The 20,722-nt window shown below is 41.4% G+C and overlaps 1 protein-coding gene across 8 annotated transcripts in view; it reads left to right on the top strand.

Moving 5' to 3' along the window:
* The window catches only part of SYT16 (synaptotagmin 16), a 569,077-nt gene that overhangs the window by 531,879 nt on the left and 16,476 nt on the right, over positions 1 to 20,722 (top strand). For 7 of the 8 annotated variants that reach the window (XM_069207390.1, XM_069207384.1, XM_069207388.1 and 4 more), the window contains one exon: positions 5,480 to 5,669. The exons of the other annotated variant lie outside the window; for it this stretch is intronic. In XM_069207390.1, the coding sequence (XP_069063491.1) occupies positions 5,480 to 5,669 (190 nt within the window). The remainder of the gene's footprint in view (positions 1 to 5,479; positions 5,670 to 20,722) is intronic. 8 annotated transcript variants of the gene reach the window in all.

Below are 20,722 nucleotides of genomic sequence, written 5' to 3'. Positions count from 1 at the left end.
GCAGCTGAAGTGTATCTAAACTTCATTGTGAGGTCACGCACGCCAGCAGATCTATCCATTGAGCAGATTATTGCCCAGCCCCACCTCAAGACATCATGATTGCCCTTTATTTACAATTCGCCACACCGTGGCAGTTGTTAGGACAATAGCGGTGCTGTGCTGCACTAGCGTCACAAATTTTGACATAGTGCAGCAAAGCAAATGGAGGCCCATTGGTTAAAATGGGTGCATCATTTTAACACCTGCACTGAGCAGGTGTTTAAAATGACGGAACAATGGTGCAGTGAAATGTTGTAAATTTCACTGTGCCATTTTTGAGAGCCTAACTACCTCAGTATACTTCCCTGCATATGTTATGCCTGGTGGAGGCATAATGTGGTGCAAAGGTTTACGAAGTGGTGCAATGCAAGCATTTTGCCACTTTGTAAATACACTGCAAGAGAAAGGCCTCCTTCATCGCGCCTGAGGGTAAAAAAATAACTAACTCTAGGGCGCGCAACGTGGCGCTAGGGACTTGTAAATATGCCACAAGTGTGGTTCCCTCGCCTAGATGAACAAGTTAAGAGAGAGCTGAAAGCATGCCATCTTTGTAACTGTTTATCCCCCAATGTGCCCTAGCATCCATTCACAATATCTAACCCTCCAGCATATGCCTGAGAGAGAGTTACAGTTGATTTCTTTGGGCCTCTAGAAAATGGACATCATCTCATGGTAGTCATTGATGAATACTTGCATTTTCCTTTGATGGAAGACTTATCATTGACAACCCATGATAAAGTAATTGAACAGCTTGATGGCATCTTTGCCTCATGGAGCATCCCCACTATTCTCAAATCTGACAATGGCCCACCTTTCAAAAGGAACGAATTCAAGGAGTTTCTTGTTGTTGAATGATTTATGGGCACCCTCAAGAGGATAATTCAGTTAGCGTTGATGGAGGGAATTGATCTTAACTGAGCCTTGTGCCCAGCCCTTTGTGCCTACCAATCAACTCCTCACTCCACAACTGGTGAGAGCCCTGTCACCTTGCTATTTGGGAGAGCCATCAGAACCAAACTACCACAGTGGACATTAGACCCATTGATGAATGCTGATACGGTTTGTGTCGCAGATACTTCTTAGAAGAGTCAAATGAAAACATATGATGATCCACGCAGATGTGCCCGGGAAACAGTCTTTGAGAAAGGGGACTTGGTACTGGTCAAACAGAAATGGAAGCGGAAAACAGACACTCTGGCCCTCATTCTGACCTTGGCGGGCGGCGGAGGCCGACCGCCAAAGTCCCGCCGTCAAGTTACCGTTCCGCGGTCGAAAGACCGCGGCGGTAATTCTGACTTTCCCGCTGGGCTGGCTGGCGGTCGCCTTCAGACCGCCAGCCAGCCCAGCGGGAAAGAGGCTTCCACGATGAAGCCGGCTCGGAATCGAGCCGGCGGAGTGGAAGCTGTGCGACGGGTGCAGTTGCACCCGTCGCGTATTTCACTGTCTGCGCAGCAGACAGTGAAATACATGTAGGGGCCCTCTTACGGGGGCCCCTGCAATGCCCATGCCAGTGGCATGGGCACTGCAGGGGCCCCCAGGGGCACCGCGACCCCCCCCTACCGCCATCCGGATCTCGGCGGTCCGACCGCCGGGATCTGGATGGCGGTAGGGGGGGTCAGAATCCCCGCGGCGGTGCAGCAAGCTGCGCCGCCGCGGAGGATTCAATGGGGCCGCGGTACACTGGCGGGACCCCGCCAGTGGTGCCGGTCCGACCGCGGCTTTACCGCCGCGGTCGGAATCCCCATTGAAGCACCGCCGGCTTGTCGGCGGTGCTCCCGCGGTCCTCCGCCCTGGCGGTCAAAGACCGCCAGGGTCAGAATGAGGGCCTCTGTTTGCTGTCCACCTTTTGAGGGTCGTGACATACAAAAGAGATATGGTGACAGCACATCATCCCGGAAAATCCATTACACAGAACTCATCACACTTTAACCAGCTATCTCAATGTTCGTCGGGTCCTGAGATCACAAGCGAGGCAACCCAACTGAAAGTCAAGATCGCACATCTTAACCTATGTCATCCATGCATGATGACAGTGCATCTCAACTACCTCATACCACCCAGTCTGGCAGACCAGTGCGAGCGCCTCAGCATCTCACTGAGGAAAGATAATGCTAATGTTGTTTGTACTTTTTATTTTACAAAGGGGGAGATGTAGTGTCTTTGATATCATGCGAGCTAGAGCCCTGGTGGTCCTGGGAGGATTCTAGACAGTAATCGATGGGAGGTTTTAAAGTGTGGTTATGAAAGTTATGAAAGTTATGACGCAATGCGTGCAGAGCTCATTAGTATGTTGAAGAATACGCCGTATGTAAGAATACTTTTGTGGGGTATTCAATTACATGCTCCTGGGCTGGGGAGGATGCTACAACTTCTATGAGTTACTCACTTAGCACTTGAACATATACATCAGACCCACACACAAATAAACCGCTGTATTTCTCACACTGTGACATCTACCTGGGCCAAACAATCCTAATAATGGCTTTCAACATTCTTTAATTCTTTATTGCCATGTGTAGGGCAACCTATCTACCACTAGTAGCTTTACAACCCCCCTGCCGGCACTCACTTTCCAATGAGCTGACCAAAGTTAAACGTGGTGCCCGCATAATGGTGCTTTGGCCTCGTTTGCATTGTTTGATTGCTACACCACTTAATATCAAACCCCCATCCATATTCTAAGTCAACCACACCACATGTTCCATAAACATGTGCATTTGTTTCTTCTCTTCTTTGTGGCTTTCACCATAACACAGGTTGCTCCATATTTGTTTATTTTCATTCGTATTTCTGGTATTCAAACAACACTTGATAAATGTAATTCCTACTTTTAAGTCTCTCTCTTCCTTCTTATATAGTTTAATAGTTTCTATGTAAGAACTTTTACCATGAATTCAGTTGCCTGGGGTCATATTGGATTTCTTACAAATGGGTACACGCATGAGTGTAGTTTCTATATCGGGATAGGCAGACCTAAAATTTTACGGAGTACTAAAGTACACAACATTGGAAACTAGACGTTCTCTCTAAATGCAATATAGTGGTAGCAATTTGTTGTTTTACTAATACTAGAGAAAACATTCTGGTAAAAGGCTGAGGAGAGGGCTTCTGTTGAGAAGTGATTGAAGTTACATATTAAAACAACACTAAGTAAATTAAATTTTTAATCCTAGAATTAACTTAGATTTACCTAAAAGCAAAAATAATTCAATGCATATTACCTAGAACTATAAGAGCACCATTCTGATCGATGTTGCCCAAGGAAATATACACAAGTAAATGTGTGGAGTCTCATGTGATACACAGAGCTAACCACCAGGAGGAAGTTCATCCACTGAGAAATGTACATTTGGATTTAGCTGCAAAAGTGAGTTAGTGCTGTGAGTGAACAAAACCTCCTCATAATATGCATTAGAGCTGGACTTTCTTGTTCCATTCTTCTTGATAGCTATATTGCTACCCTTTGTCTTCTGTTCCACTTAGTACCTGTAGGGAAGACATAAGCCATGGCATCTGTTTAAGACATGACACTGCTTGGAGATTGGCATTGGTCACTGAGAAGATGATGAATGGGATGAGGCCAAGATGTACCCAATGGAGGTAGTCATTCAGACTGGCTTTAGGTTGGTCCAGATTGAAATTCTCCATACAGCCTATCACTTCAGAGTAGGCTGAAGAAAATGGGGGTTACTGGATGTATGTCATACGTAAGAGGTTATGACAGGGCGGTTTTGTTATTCATGCTCTTTAGCAATGTACTGAGACCCGAGTGTTCTGGAATGAGGTCATCCCCCAGCTTGACATTATTTTGGGAACAACTATGCAGGAGGCAGACATGACAGTGAGGTTAGAAATGTGAGGGGAGGTACCAGAAGCTGTTCTTGGAGTTTGGTTTGAAGATGGCTAGAGGAGATTTTATATGACTTGAGCATAGTCACATTCGTCCCACTGTGAGTGCCTAGCGTTCCACTATGGACAGGTATGTTAGCCAAGAGGATTGTGTACAATATCTGTGGCTACCCTATTTCAGAAGATATGGCTTTTCTAGAATACTTTTTATGGTGTAGAGGGATTGAGATCAACAATGTATGTTATCTGCACTTTATCTGCATCATCAGATGCGTTATGGACCTACTCTGCAGTGTTTGCTCTGATCAGGTAATGTTATATCTTTTGTCTGAAACAATTGTGAAAAAGCTGTATAAATTGCTTAGAAAAAACATCTCACATCTGTATAGGCCTATCTCCCTGCTTCTCTGCTTAACATAAGAAGGGGTGGAAAGATGCAATCTTCGTAAAAACAGACCTCCACCCTCATTGACTTGACAGCAGCACTGCAGCTCGGAGATCTCTCATGATGGCCATACAGCTCTAGAAGGGAGGTTTGTTTTAGACAAATCACCGGTCTGAAGTGATAGGATAACCCTGCATTGTCTCCAAGTGTCAATCAAGGAGAAGGTCTTGAAAACTGGTTCAGATGTGCCCAAACTAAAATGTAGGTTCTTCCAGAATCTAATATCTTACTTAGGTGAATGGGAAATTACCATTAGTGCATTCTCAAAGCTCCTAAATGAACAACCCAATGAGATGTTCAAGTCACTCTGAGACTTCAGAAACTTTATAAGTTTATCAGTACATTTTTGGTCAAGATGATCATCAGATTTTAACTCACAGTAATCCATCATGGCGGGCCAGGAAGAGTTCCTCTCTCTCGGTCTACCAAAACCCACCGTAGACTAACTTTCAATTGTTTCTATGTAACAGTTTTTGTTTTTGCAATAACTAGTGGTCTCTACATCTGATTTTCTTCATTTTGTAGGATTTGGTTATATCTTAGCTGCTTTATTGTTTTGTTGTTTGATCATCATTATGTAAAGTAACAAATAAACGGGTAACATAATGTGAGAAAGCTTTAATGTTTACCAGCCCCCTCATTATTAGTGGCCTTTTAATTCCAGTGAGGTCAAAAACTGAGTTATTGGACCCCTTAATAATCCAAGATCCACAATAACACTGTGGATCTGGTGTCCATCATACAAAAAATGTAACTTGCGAAAGCAAAACCAGAGCAAAATTGTGAAAACAGCAGAGCAACCAAGAGTAGATTTGCCAATTAGGCCCTGGCAATTCCTCATGTGTCAGGGAACCATGAGGGTCCCACACATGCTACCCATAACTCTGACCCTGAAGTTATGGTTGTCCCTTGTATAGGTACATTTTGTGGGTGTGGAAGCAAAGTTACAGAGTACAGTTCCCGGGTACTCAGAATGCGGCCCAAATTTGAAGAATGTGATAGAAATTTTGCAGCAACTGTGTTTTTGGGGTTGTCATACATAACGCAGCATCTGAAGCAGTCTGAGCAATACTGCATAACTTAGTTAACTGTGTGGATCAAATTAACCCCCTCTCCCTCTCATTTCTCTTTTTTGGCCCCTCACAGAGTGGAGATTCTCAGATGAGCATGTCACCCATCTCTCACAGTGACAGTGCCTCATCCTCCCAGTCTTTGTCCCATGGAGGTGTTCCAGAGCTTCTGTTGGGTTTATCCTACAATCCCACAACAGGAAGACTCTCTGTAGAAATTATCAAAGGAAGTCATTTCAGAAACCTTGCTATTAACCGACCACCTGGTAAGTAACTTATGCACTTAGGACAGTGCTGTGGCAAAATTTTTAGTCAGTCTTGCGAGCCTAAGGCAAATGCATTATGCTGAAATTATAGCATTGGTGTTGTACACAGCAATTTTATTTGGTACAATCACATTCAACGTATTAGATTTTCCACACTTTAAATTAGCTAAGTAGATGTTTTTGCTGTAACCCTCAGTTTCTTCTTGCAGTTCCTGCTATGATATAGCTAGGATATTAACTAAACATGGTTAGATCCTACATTATTTTGAAGAGCGCTGATATAAAGTCATAGTTAGAGGGGCCAAATAGCTGAATATCAATGTGAAGAATTTCAACATACAAGAATATCTAGGACAGATTATTGAGGGATAAAATATCCAAAGGTAAGTGCACATGGTTAAGTATAGATTTACTATTTCTAACTATATGTATCTGGAAGTTATATATATCCCTAGGTACATATATGAGTAAGATCTAGAAATTCTAGACTTATTTACCTGTCAATATTTTTTTCAATATTCTGTCCTTGATATTTAGTACCACCATAATTCTGACTTTGATATTTAGTATGGACACTGTCAGGTCTGATGGTGCTGGGAACTACTCCAATGATTGGTGTTTGACCTCCTGGTCACTGATTTAGGTGGGTCCATTGAGTCTTTCATCATTCAGAGGTAACGTGAGTACTCTTGGGGAACAATTAACATCTCTTGTGTCCCAAAGGGGGAACACTTGCTTTACAAATACACATGCCATGACCTATTATATTTTTACCCAAGGTGTGTCCATTGAAAGATTAAGTTGGATGTAAGCTAAATTCGGCCTTGCTTGTTTTCCTCCAAATTGCATTATGTTTTTTGTACTAAGTAATGTTTATTTACTTTTTTCTTCAAGTAAATATTGGTAATTTCAGGTGCTAAATTGCTAATGCAGTCTTAAAAATGCACTACAGCTGCAAATGCTGTGCTGGAGTCCTAAATGTTGATAAATGTTCGACTTAGTGATTGAGCTGAAGACAACACACTACAGGGTGTGGCTCCCACTTCATGTTTCTGAGCTTCGTTGCTTTGCTTTGCACCTCACTAAATAGTTGACCCATTACTGAGTTAGTGTAGGCAGTGCAGTTTCCTAAGTAGACAGGCACTCTGTGTTTTGCACCTATATACACATTCATGATACCACCCCTATGCTTTGTGTTTGTGAATGATTAAGTATTCATTTTATTTTTATTAACATACTTTAAAGCATGGACCTAGCCATATCTGACCTAGCAAGATTAATCAATGGGTGGAAGATCATAAAATTATCCCAGTGGTGCAAACGGGGTATAGGAGTAAGCATGGAATGATCAACAGTATAACTGCCTTTCAAACAAGAAATGAAAAATATGTTAAAGTTTGTGGGGGAAAGGTATATATGGCTTTCATAGATGTCTCCATACCATTTCATAAGGTAGAACGTCTTGTGCTGTGAAGTAAACTCTCTAGTCTGGGTATGCCGGGTTCCCTCGTAGAATTAGTTTGTGATCTCCACACTGACACATGGTGTAGAGTTCTTCTGGGTGGGGATAGGAGTTTATCTTAAGCAATATTTACTACAAATGGGCTAAAACAAGAGTGTTTGCCTGCCCCCCTTCATTTTTCCCTATACATTTCTAATCTCCCAGATTTTTTGTCCCGAAGTGGGGGTATTGCCCCAACAGTTGGGGGAAACCTATAGTCTGCTTATTGTATGCAGACAACATAGTTATTTCTGACCTCACGCTGAAAGGTTTAAATATCCGTCTGCAATTTGCTGAGTCACATTACCTGAAGATTAATGTATCTAAAAGCAAAGTTACGTGTGCTCACGGGAAGAAAAAGCAGAAATTTGGAAAGTTTGCATGGGACCTGGGCAGCCAAAAATTGGAAATCGTAAATCAATGTACCTTCCTATGGAAGATACTATGTGGAATCTTAAGCAGTAAAGCTTATATTGAAAATAATATGACTAAAGCCATATCCCAGGCTAAGTGTTTGGGCTCTCTTTTTTAGGGCCACAGGGAGAAGGTACTTCGCACCTTTAATGGAGGTTTATCAAGCTAAGGTTCTTGCTTCTTTATTGTATGGTATTGAACTGATTGAAGTCTTGAACTGTTGCTTTTTAAACAGTACGGAAGGTAGAGTCCACAGAAGCTTGGCTTCAGTCAGTCCTGCTCTCTCCGCGGCAACCTTAAGGTTAGAATTTGGGTTGAGAAGTGCTTTTGTTCACGGACTCGGAGGGGTGGTGCACTGGATTGCATGCCTAGCAAAGGCTGATCATGATTTACTAAGGTACTGGTTAAGAAACGAAATTTTAGATTGTCTAAAAAAAAAACGTAATAATCTATAGAAATTTTGTTGCTGCAGCAAATTTGCTGCAACTAGGTCCCTTTCTGATCTTTACTTTGACTAGGCAGCAACTAAAAGTTTGTCTAAAACCAGCCACTTGGTCTTTGAGTTTTTGCCTAGATTGGGATGTTTGCATTTTGAAGAGGGGTCACCATCCACTATTGACTCCTGCATAGTAAAGAAAGCACAGACGTATATTTCTTTAAATCTGCCACATGGAATGTGTCGTTTTTGGATTCTTTTAAGGCAGGGCATGCTCCCTCTGAAACCCCTTTTGGCCAAGTGATATGGTTCTTCAGCAGTCTGTAATTTGTGTCAAAATGGCCTACACGTTCTTAATCATGTTTTCTTTGTTTGCCCTGCCCTTCTCTACTGCCTGCGGACTTGGTTGAGGCCAATATGCAGGCAGTTGTCCATTCTTTTGGCCCCTGCCTAGTTAAAGTCAGTTTATGTTCCCCCAAATGAAATATTCTGTAATACAATTTTTTAATTTTTTTAATGTTTTTTTAAAGTTATATAAATGGTGTATGTCTTGAAAAGACTTTATGGGCCAGATTACGACTTTGGCAGAGGGGATTACTCCGTCCCAAATGTGACAGAGACCCTGTCTGCGGTGTTACAAGTTCCATAGGATATAATATGGCGGACTGGAAATCCGTCACATTTGGGACGGAGTAATCTCCTCCGCCAAAGTCGTAATCTAGCCCTATATGTATTTTCAGAAAAATATTCCCTTGCTTGCTGGCGGATCTAGTTGAAGCCAACATGTAAGCAGTTATCTATTCTTTATGCCTCCGCTATGCTAAAGTCGTTTTATGCACCCCTAAATGAAACACTCTGTAATAGAATCTTTAACCTTTTTAAGTATTTTTAAACTTATACCAACAGAGTATTAATGGTATGTTTTGAATTGATGGCACTAAAAGACACCATATGCATTTTCTGAAAATACGTCCCTACTTGAGCGGAATTTGTTACAGATAATAGCCTTTGAACTTTCGATACCTTCCACGATTGTTTGTTTGTTTGTTCTCTGGTGGGATGGCTTCATTTTGTGTATTTTGTATTGATGAAACAGAAGGTTCCATTATGTGCCCTCCGGTATATTTAACTGCTGTTTGAACGGGAAATCGTTTTAAATTAAAGTTTTAGAACCCGGGATGTCCTTCATGACTATTAGATATTTTGGGAGGGGTGGGTAGCTTTACTGTATATAAAAACCTGCATTTTTCTTTTTCTGTAAGAATGTTTGATTTTTTATGTGGAGCTCCATGAGTTCTGTAACATAAATAAATATACTTGAAACTTGACCTAGCCATATTGCAATGTAGCAGTTTACAAAGAACGTGATGTTATCTTCACCTTTTTGCTGCTTGTGTATCCCCCACTGCATTTCTTTTACTAATTTATTTGAGTGCACATTTTTCAGTAACAAACACATATTGCATTTAGTACTTTTTGCACGCAGATATTGTTTAATATTTTTTCAGTAGGATTTGATAGTACAACAATTGTGTATATATGTAATTCAAACTGCTTACAATGTTTCATATTGCTTAATGCTTGTAAGTCAAACAATCATTACTGTTTAATGGGCACATTAGTAGGTAAATATGGATGTTAATTTTTGTTCTTGATAACATTCAACAACCCCTTCTTTTCAAAACAATCTAAAAATAATATTTAAGCTAAATACATACAAGGATTAGAGATAGAGAGAGGGGCATCTTCTCTCTTCCAGGGAGCTGAGAGTGCTTGCACGGAGAGGAGCTGTAACACCTTTCAAAGGCCACCAACAGGGACGTTGGGCCTGCAGATAGACCACTAGCTCTCTTGGCATGGGACAATATCTCCATTGTAATTTTCCTGTAATCTTGCATAATTAGGCTACAGCAAATTACACAAGTTACTCCCACCCTTTTTAAAAGGGTGAGGTTTTAAGTCTCTTGCAAAGTTGAAAAGTCCAGATTCAGCTTTTTGTAGTCTTGGAGATAGTTTCAAGACCTTGGAGCTAGAAAGGAGAATGCATTTTTGTTGTTTTAGCTTTCCTGATTCTGAAAAGTTTTAGAACAAGGAATAAGGCAATTTCTGCCTCTGGCTGATTATTGTCCTCCTGTGTATTCAAACATGTTCCTGAAATAGAGGTGTAGGGCAGTGTACATTGGTTTATGTGTGATGCAGGCGATCAGGAACTCGACATGGATTAAGAATATAATGGGAGAAATGTTTCTAGTGTTCCTTGTCCCATGCAGTTTGGAGTATGCCTAGCTATTTCTGACACATTTCTCTAACTAGGCAAGATTAGGTTGATTGAAATTGTATTCTGTATCGGCACTGTTTGGCTAACATTAGTAGACTAGCATAAAGGTAATGCCCTATAAGTTAAAAATGAATTGCTTACTCGTGTCTTCCGAAGATAATTTAGTGTATTCAGAGGTAGAGATCTTGCTCACTTTTTGTAGCTTCACCCATTAGCGACAAAGTCAATGAGGCAGAAATAATATGGGTTGTTTGATGTCACCTGTGCTGAAATATTACCCCAGTAACCAGCATGGGCACGGCTACTTTAAGTTTGAGGGGTTAGAAGTTTTTGCTTGAGGTATTCATCATATTATGGCGTAAAGACAAACTAAAATAGTAGAATTTAGCTTTTATGGGCTTTGAGGATGTAAAACTCACACCTCCTTGAGTCATATCCTGATTTTGTTTTATGTGCCAGCGTTTGGAGAAGCTGTCGTGTCTGTATCATATGCACTCATTTGCGGCATTATAAAGTTTGGGCGTGTACTGAGCATTGCATGTAGATAGCATAATTTCTTCAAAAATGGTGCACTGCTCCCTTCACTGCGTATTGCATTTACAGAAAGAGGTCATGATACATCATAAGTTAAGATACTTGCAGTCAAATGTTTCAAAAACATTTTTTGTCCTTTGTGTTTCTACCCCCAACCATTTATTTTTTTCAGTACCACCTTCTATAGTACATATACTTCTATAGTAAAGTTTATATCTTGATGAAGCCACGCTCTCTTCCAAGGCATGTGTCTCTTTAATCAGTGATGTCCATATGGCCATTTGCTTATTTATATGTTAAAGAAAAGTGGCACGATGACATGTTATTTTAAGACCCAATGGTTTTGCCTGTTTCCACATTTGTTTGTACTTTTTTAAAGCTGTAATAAGCAGACATAGGTAAGTTACCGCTCTGTCCCACATGCGCACCATGACCTAAAGTGGTTAGCATTATTGACTGTCTCATTTCTAGTAGGAAAGCTAAGTCTTTATTAAGGTGACCTGATTTCTTTGTGAGGCAATTTTGCTGCTACAGTAATTTTGGTAACCACTGTGCAGAAATAACATGAACTGCAGAATGCTAAGATATCTTGCACAATGGGCTTCAGAATTGTAACTGCGCAAATTCAATCTATTTACCAGAACAGGTGCTTATGTGGATAATAATATAGGAGGCAAACCCTAGAAAATAAATGCATTAGTACGGTCACATATTTGCAATTGTAAAGCAATGCCTATGACTTCCCCTTTTTAAATGATCCAACAATTAGTACTTCAAACTATTTGGTTGCATGAATCCTGATTACGTGCACAGTAATATTCGCTGTCCATGTGCATATCTTATTTGGAACCTGAGCTCGTTTTTTTAAAGACTACGATTCAGAATCTCCTCATACATGTGCAATTTACAAAGTTTCTTGATAACTTGCACACTGATTTTGCACTCTAATGCTCATGCAGGTCTCAGTGACTGATTTATATTAACCTATTTCAATTTACTAACATTTAAGCTCTGTATAGTAAGATTATATTATTTATTATTAGAGTAATCGCTACATCTTTTAATATCTATGTCACTTCAATATTCCACCTCTTCGATGCTCTGTTTTTTTGTGTGTATGTCCTGTGCAGCTGAAACCCTCATTTTTGTCTCCTTAAACTATGAGTCATGAGGCACAGCAGACACTTGTTCCTGCATGGTAGCTGTTACCCGCTGGACAACTAGCTGAAACTCAATAGTGATAAAAAGTGAAGTCATCATTTTTGGAAACCCCTCCTCGGTCTGGTTAGATGTCTGGAGAACCGTGAACTAGACTCTATCCCTGCCCCTTCGCAGTCTGCTAAAAATCTTGGTGTTGTCTTTACCCACAAACTTTGCTCTGGGACACAAAGCAACTATCTCATATTCCTACATTTTTGTCTTAAGATGCTTCACAAACTCATCCGGGTGCTTAAAAAGTAGTAGTCCACTTTATTATTCCCCCTTAACCTGACTACTGTAATTCCTTATATTTAGGTCTTTCTAAATATCTGCTGCCAAGAATTCAAACCATACAAAATACTGCGGCAAGTCTACTATTATGTATTCCCCCTTGCTCTCCTCATCTATGCAACCATGCCACTCATTGGCTTCTCATTGCAAATAGGATCACCTTTTCGGCTTCATGCTTATGCCAGAATGCTCTTCGCGGCAGGCGCTTGTTGGAGTGTAGTCTTTATAATCAAAATTAACATTAAATATTTGCAAATTAATGTCTAATGATGCCGCATAGAAAAGGTATTAATGTGCTTTTACTAAACATGTGTTTGAAATGTGCCCACGGGGAGTGGCCAGCAATGTATACGAGGATAAATGACATGAACTAATAATGAATTATTAATGTACTAATGTATGATTCTGTATTAGCATTAAGAGTTATATGTTAAGGTTTTGCTAAATTAATCACTAGGCCATAGTTAGCCTGAGTGGGGGCCTAGCTGCCCGGTTTCATATTAAATGTGTTTTTCTAACGTGCAATGTGCTGACTTGCTGAAGGACATGTAGCTGTACTTTTCCAGAAGACTAGGAGATGTGTGTAACCGTAGTAAGTTCTTTCTCATGAGACTCGACTTGCTCACGGAGACATTCTTGCAGAATGCAACAGTGTAAACTTGCAACCGGTACAAGGCCGCCTGAACTGGTATAGACAATGGGACTACAGACTGAGACCGCGAGAACAAGAAGGTTGTACCTGACATTCTACCCGTTGGAGACGTCAATTACAGGAGCCAATGAACTATGTGAGAACTGTCCTAGAGTAACAATTCTAATGAGGCGATGAGCTAATTATTGGTTGGAGATACGGATGCACCAAAACTTGCCCAATTGGAAATTAGGGGACTGTACAACAAGATTGATATAACCCTTTGACACAAGGAGAAATCAGCCATTACGTGCCATTCTTTGCGGTTTCCTAGCCAATCTGTCACTCTGTCTTAAAGACTTTGCTGTTTGACTCTCCAAACCATCCTTACCTTTGTCCTGCCTTGTTCATACTTTTCCTCCTTATGAGGGAGGTGTCCCTTATTATTCTGACTTGCTGAACTTTGCTGTGTTTCCTGGCTGATGGCGAATCAACTGCTGTCCTGAGGACGAAGACTGACTCTGTATGCTGACCTATTACGGAGGGTAACTATATCATGATGAAATTGTAACTGTCTGTTTGCCTTTTCTTTCTAGGTACCAACTGCTCTTTTGATAGAGACCATAGTTAGATGTTTTCTAAATTTGTGTTGCTAAATTGTTTTGCATGAAGCCCAACATGCTAATGCTAATTCAAGGTTAGAAGAGGAGTTCACCGAAACGGATGCAAATAGACAATTGACTAAATCTATGCTTTGTTGAATAATGCGCTAATGATACTCTGCTTAAGATTAATCCATGTTGACGTCGTGCTTTGTTCTAGTGTTTATGATCTTTGCTTTGATGAAGTCGTATTCAAGTTGCCATATTGTGACATTGTTGATGTGTTTTCTGGTATTGAGACTAATAAACTTTCTAGTAGAAGTGTAATCGATAGGGAATAAATATCATAAATCTTACTAAATTCTGTGTGGTTATTCATGACTGAAAGGTCATGGTGTGTTTCAATTCTTATTGATGTCATTGATTAACCTGATTGATTTGCTATTGTGAGTATTGATGAGGTTATTGATCTATTAATTGACATGTTGACTGCACATGCTCAAGTGCCGCCTGTGATCCTTTTCTGTTAACTTTATCAAAGACCTTAACATCAAGAGAATGCATCAACGCTTCAGTTCCTACAGGTATCTGGCAAGTAAACATTGAAACATAGTTTCTCTGCATATTCACATTGGTCTCAGCTGTCTTATTTTTTTAGCAAAACAATGGTTATTCTCTTAACTCTCATGCTTTAAAATTCTCCCTAGCAACAAGACACTCTTGTTGGGTAACAGCCACACTTTATAAAACTCTCACTCATTCGTTTAGTGTGCCCTTCACCATTTATCAAAATATTTTTTGATTTGGAAATAACCGATGTTAGTTCACCTGCACAGCAAAACAATTTCAAGCTACTGAAATCTCCATATATAACATGGGCAAATGAAGCTTTAAAGGGTCAGGGCCTGTATTATAAATATGGCACACTGTCCCTCTTTGCACTGCCGCACTTTACAAAGGTGGGTGGGTGCATTGTATGGCCGCAGCTGCATGCAAGGGATTATCTGGAGGGTCCACGGGCCAAAATATTGGTCTTAATATTAATTATTAATGGCTGGTGCAACTGAGAGGAACGAATGTAAATTGGGGATATTTGACTTGACCATAGGTTATCAGAAACAACTAAATAAGCTCTATAGATACAAATGTGTATATTGGCTTCTGCTAATGCTTGTAGACTAACTGATTCTTAGTTATTTTTCAAGGTATTCTTTGCTATATTTACCATGGTCAGCCATGCATATGGGACTGGCGTCACTTTCTCATTTTTCTGCAAATATGAGCTATTTTCACCCAGTTATGCAGGTAGATCCAGCCACCTGTCTTTCAAACTGTTAAAATGCACTTGACAAAGGTCAGATACTGTTACATCTTCAGCACAGTAAGAAGTTAAAATTGATGTATTAGTTTTGGCACGCGTAAGTGCAGTCTTGACCCACTTGCTTAGCTATAGCCTTATTAATCAAAACTACTAAACTCAACTAAGCAGTTTTTGTGTCATTGGAGAACAACTGATATCCGCACTGCTTGCAGGAACAGTGCTATGGATAGCAGTTATTCTGGTCATTGCAATTTGGCACAATTACCATCATAAAAGACAGTGATAATGTCAAAACACCTGGAGAGAAAAATCTCCCAAAGTAAGACTGTAAAGAGTACTTATCCTAGTTGTTGCGTGATGCTGTCTAGATTATCTGTTTGGGGCTGCTGAACAGCACAATTTATGAGCTGCAAAAGTCTAAAATCAGGCTGCTCATTTGATTACAATTCAGGCACCTAACTCTGCAATGCCATAGGTCTGGTGTTAAAGCGGTTCCCCCGGTTGGCATTTGGGGAATGAATCAAGTTCAGATTTTTGTTTATTATACACAAAGAACGTCAGCGAGAGAGAGAGAGACACATATTTGGACTCTAGATAAAAACATTACTTTTTTTGGAAGACCTTTAAGCCAATCTCTACCAGAGTTTTTGTAACCCAGTTCCAATGTGTTTTTTTTTTCAGACTGTTACTCTTATGTTACTTTAACATCATTGCATCTATTTCCAGTAGTGCATCCATAAAACATGATATATGTTAGACCTGGCGTCGTTGGTGTGGTCACTCCTGTCTTTTTGCCTATGCTTCCCATGTTTTGACTGTGTGCTTGACTTTGTTTTTGCTGGTTGTGTTACTCTGCACACGTTACCACTACTGACCAGTGCAAGTGTTCCCTGTGTAAATTGTATGTGTAATTGACTTTTCTATTATTGACATATTTGATTTACTAGCAAGTCCCTAGTAAAGTGGACTAGAGGTGCCCAGGGCCTGTAAATCAAATGATACTAGTGGGCCTGTAACACTGATGGTGCCACTCACATGAGTAGCCCTGTAAATATGGCTCAGACCTGCCACTGCAGTGTCTGTGTGTGCAGTTACTTCTAGGCTCAGGTCAGGAGAAACCTCTGCCAAGGAGAAGAGCTGAAGAGCTGGAGGAGGAGTACTGTCCCTTTGCCTGCAACTGTGCTTTGCTGGGTTGGCCTGCAGTTGCTGCTTCTGCCTGAAAGAGGACAAAGACTGGACTTCGTGGTATATTCCTGCTTGTGAAGTCTCTCCAAGGGCTTGGACTGAGCTTGCCTCCTGTTTTGAAGTTTCAGGGCCATCAAAGACTTCCTCTGCCAGCACCTGGACTCTCTGCTGAGACTCCTATCCTGCGAAGTGGTGCCCACTCCAGTCCCTGGGCCCTTGAAAGGTGACACTGGTAGAACCAATTCAGAAATCTACACACAGGAGCCATGCAGGGAAAAATTTGATGCACCACCTGCAACTCGGCTGCAAAAATTATGCACCACCTGCATTGCCGCTGTGAAATCAACACACCACCACCATCGCTGCTGGGAAATTGATGCATCACCTGCATCACGGCTGGAGAAATGATGCAAAACAGCCACTTGCGGCTGCTGAACTCGACGCACGCCCCATGCAGCGCGGTTCCTTATCACCATGCAGCTGGATTTCTCATGGATAACTGATGGGCGTCAAAATCAACAAGAACCTGCCCGGCCCGGGAGCCTGTCTGGAAATCAACGCATCATCTTTTTCCAGAGAGAAAAATGATGCATCGCATACCTGACCAGAGAAGAAACGACGCACGGCCTCACTTGCGAGTAAGAAATCAATGCATCACTGACTTTTCTGATGCACGCTCGCCTGTGCGGCTTTATTTTAGATGCGAGCCAGGTACTTTGTGTAACATCATCGCATCCATTGTTTTCTGTGGAGTAAGACTCTTTTTAATTTAAAAATTCAGAACTTTACTTGTGTATGTGGGGTTTTAGTTGTTTTGCTCTTGTTTTACTCAGATAATTGTTGGTTATTTCTCCAAACTGTGTTGAGTGCTTTTGTGATGTTTTCATTGTGTTGGTACAAATAATTGACACATTGACTTTGAAATAAGCCTGACTGCTTGTGCACAGCTATCAAGGGGGTGAACAGGGGTTATATTAAGTGTGAATTTCCATTGCCCTGACTAGATCGAAGGTCCCTGATTGGACTGAGTGCAAACTGACTGCCAACCAAAGACCCCATTTCTAACAGTTTACTTTTGACATATAGAAATATATGATGGTGGAACAGGGGGTCAATATTCACACACAAGGTATAAAGGAAAGAATGATGACATTTTCAAAATTTTATTAAATTAAAATTAAATTAAATTAAATGTTATTACATTTTGGAAAACTAACCTTGGAATCATTATCCTGAGTGTTAGGGCTAATTCATTTGTGACTGTGTGGTTTTTTTTTATAGGGTTTTTGTTCCATGCCAGCATGCAGTGGAAAATTATAGGAGAGTTTCTGGATAATGTGCTATGTTAATTTGAAAATATTTCTTAACCTCAATACCAGTGAAAGTAAACTAGGAGAATGATTTACTTTTTTTCAAATTTCCAGGCAATCTAAAGAGTATGTGGGGGGGTATCAGACCTCCCTTGTTATAATAAGCTAATCAAGAAAGCTTGCAAAAAATGACTAGTGGTACAGGAAATTCCCAAAAATGTGACAGTTCCCCGAGAACGAACCCATTCTGTAGGCAAGTATATTCCATGGGACCTATTCACAAATTGCATATTGTAGTACTTTAATAGTTCTAATAATGTACAGCAGAATGTTATTCACAATCATAAAACTGTAAATCTCCACCCCACCTCTCCTATCTTTTCTCTGGGAAGACTCTCACACAGTGTACGTCTACTACTTAGTGGTAAATGTGGAGGGACCAGGGAGTGGCTCAGTGCTTTAAATAGAAATACAGAAGTACAGGTACTCACTATTTAGGCTACCAGTTTGCTCATGAGAAGTGCAGGTACACTCATTAAATGTAATGCAGCAGTTATGAGAAGTACAGGTACTCTTCCTTTCAAATTGAAGAAGTGCAGATACCTAGGCCCGTATTTATACTCCGTTTGCGCCGAATTAGCGTCGTTTTTTTCGACGCAAATTCGGCGCAAAACTAACGCCATATTTATACTTTGGCGTTAGACGCGTCTAGCGCCAAAGTATTGGCAAAGAGCGTCATTTTTTAGCGTGAACGCCTTCCTTGCGTTAATGAGATGCAAGGAAGGCGTTCCCGTCTGAAAAAATGACGGCGACGCAAATGCGTCGTATTTATACTCCCGGGCAAAAATCACGCCCGGGAGGTGGCGGGTCAAAAAAACCCGCATTTGCGCCACATTTTAACGCCTGGGTCAGGGTAGGCGTTAAGGGGCCTGTGGGCTCAAAATGAGCCCACAGGTGCCCTCCCCTGCCCCCAGGGACCCCCCCTGCCACCCCTGCCCACCCCAGGAGGACACCCGAGGATGGAGGGACCCACCCCAGGGACATTCAGGTAAGTTCACGTAAGTATAATTTTTGTTATTTTTCAATTTTTTTTGGGTGGCATAGGGGGGCCTTATTTGTGCCCCCCTACATGCCACTATGCCCAATGACCATGCCCAGGGGACATAAGTCCCCTGGGCATGGCCATTGGGCAAGGGGGCATGACTCCTGTCTTTACTAAGACAGGAGTCATTTAAATGGCGTCTGGGCGTCGAAAAAATGGCGCTAATCGGGATAAGACGATTTTTTAGCGTCAACCCGACTTGCGCCATTTTAAGACGCCCTAGCGCCATTTTCCCCCTACGCCGGCGCTGCCTGGTCTACGTGGTTTTTTTCCACGCACACCAGGCAGCGCCGGTCTGATTGCGCCGTCTAACGCCATTCCATAAATACGGCGCCCGCATGGCGCTTCAGAATGGCGTTAGACGGCGCAAAAATTTTTGCCGCTAAACTGCGTTAGCGCAGTTTAGCGTCAAAAAGTATAAATATGGGCCCTAGTACTGGACAGAACCGGTCTATTCCAAGCTACATAGTGGTTGATAAAAGGGGCATGCTCCCTTTTGGAAGGAGTAAGAAGGTGTTTGGGGAAGGTTAGAGAGGGGTTGAGGGAAAGACATACATTCACCTTAAAAACGAATAAGACCATTGTTTTTCACAAACTTCTCTTCTAATGTTACTACAACCAAAAGGGGACCCAAAACAATAGCAAAGGACTCCAGCTCAAAGATGGAGTAAGTCTAGCACTGCATTTGGCTTGCTTTGCACCATTATTTAACTCCTGGGTCAGACCAGGCGTTAGGGGACTTGTGGACCCATTTCCCTGGTTAAACACTATGGAATGGGTCCACAGGTGCCCTCTTCAAACCCCAGGAATACCCCCTCCCACAGCAGAGGGACACTGGAGGATGGGGGACCCCACCCCAGTTAAGTATGGTATGTAGAGGTAGGTATTTTTTTAATTAAAGTGCCATTGGGGGCCCAACTTGGTGCCCCTTGCTTTTCACAGGGTGCAATGACCATGTCTAGGGGTCACTGGTCCCCTGTGCTGGGCATTGCGGTGGTGGACATGACTCCTGTCTTTTATGAGACAGGAGGCATGTGGTATGGATGGTTGTGCGTCATTTTTTTGCCTCAAACCAGCCTAACGTCATTTTTTGGTGCAAAACCCCCTTACCACCACGCTTTGCACCGGCTTGTGCCATTCCAGCAATGGCGCAAGTCATGCTAAACCTTTTGATGCAAAACTGCGTTAGTGCAGTTTTGCATCAAAAATTATAAATATGCCCCTTAGGGTATTGTTGAACAGTGCCTCACCAGGGTGATCACTACATTTCTACCTGGAGATTTAGCAACCTTGACATCTCCTTTGCTCTTTACTCTAGTACAAAAATTACACTTTTTCTTCAGCAAGAACCCCATGCTACAAGCTGCTTCTTCCAGCCTTTGAGCCAGCTGGCCAGGAACTGCTTCAATGTGTCAACTCAACACTGCTTCAATACCTGAGGGCGGTGTGGTTCAAATTGTTGATATGAATTCAAGCTGTAATTAAAGCTGAAATCAAAGTCTAAAGTGATGTGAACTATTTTTGCCCATTTCTTTCTTATTATATTTTATTCTTTTACAACATCCTGTTTACAAAATGTCTCTATTTTTCCTTCTGTGTTTGTCTTGACTTGCTTTATTTCATTTTTTTCCTTTTCGGTCACTTGGATTGGTCCTTTAAGTTTTTTATATTCTAACTGTATTGTTCTTTGACTATTTGCTACACGCTTTCTGTGGTTAGCATGTCCTGACCAAGCAAAGTTTGCAAGAGTGATGGTCTATGTGATAGCTCCGTCACAGCTCACATCAACTCTTTGACCTTTCTCTTCCATAGCATAACCTTCTGATTCCCTACAGGCATACTCGTCATATTTTCCTGAAAAGTGTACTTCCGGTACATTGCCAATTTCTAACCAGTTCTATAGTTGTCAGAGAAAGGAAAACATGAATAGGTAAATGATGATTTGGTAGCGATCACTCAGTTTTGTTAGGCTCTTATGTCTCCTGTTTGCATGGCCTATTATGGGTGAAAGACACGCTAAGGCAGTGGTTCTTAATGTTTTGACTTCTGTGGACCCCACAAATCACTACTGGAAACTAGGGACCCCTACTGCATTGTTATTGGAACCTGGGAATCCCCCACTGAGTAACTACTGGAAGCCGGGACCCCCTGCCTATGCATTTTCGATAATTTAAAATAGAAAACAATACATAAAAAATACAGATACAAGCATTCATCAAACATGTATACAAATAATGAAATTATTTAT

Source organism: Pleurodeles waltl, chromosome 9 (genome assembly GCF_031143425.1).
Source record: "Pleurodeles waltl isolate 20211129_DDA chromosome 9, aPleWal1.hap1.20221129, whole genome shotgun sequence".
Lineage (NCBI taxonomy): Eukaryota > Metazoa > Chordata > Amphibia > Caudata > Salamandridae > Pleurodeles > Pleurodeles waltl.
The sequence above is the reverse complement of the archived record's forward strand: the minus strand, read 5'-3'. Positions and strand labels throughout refer to the sequence as shown.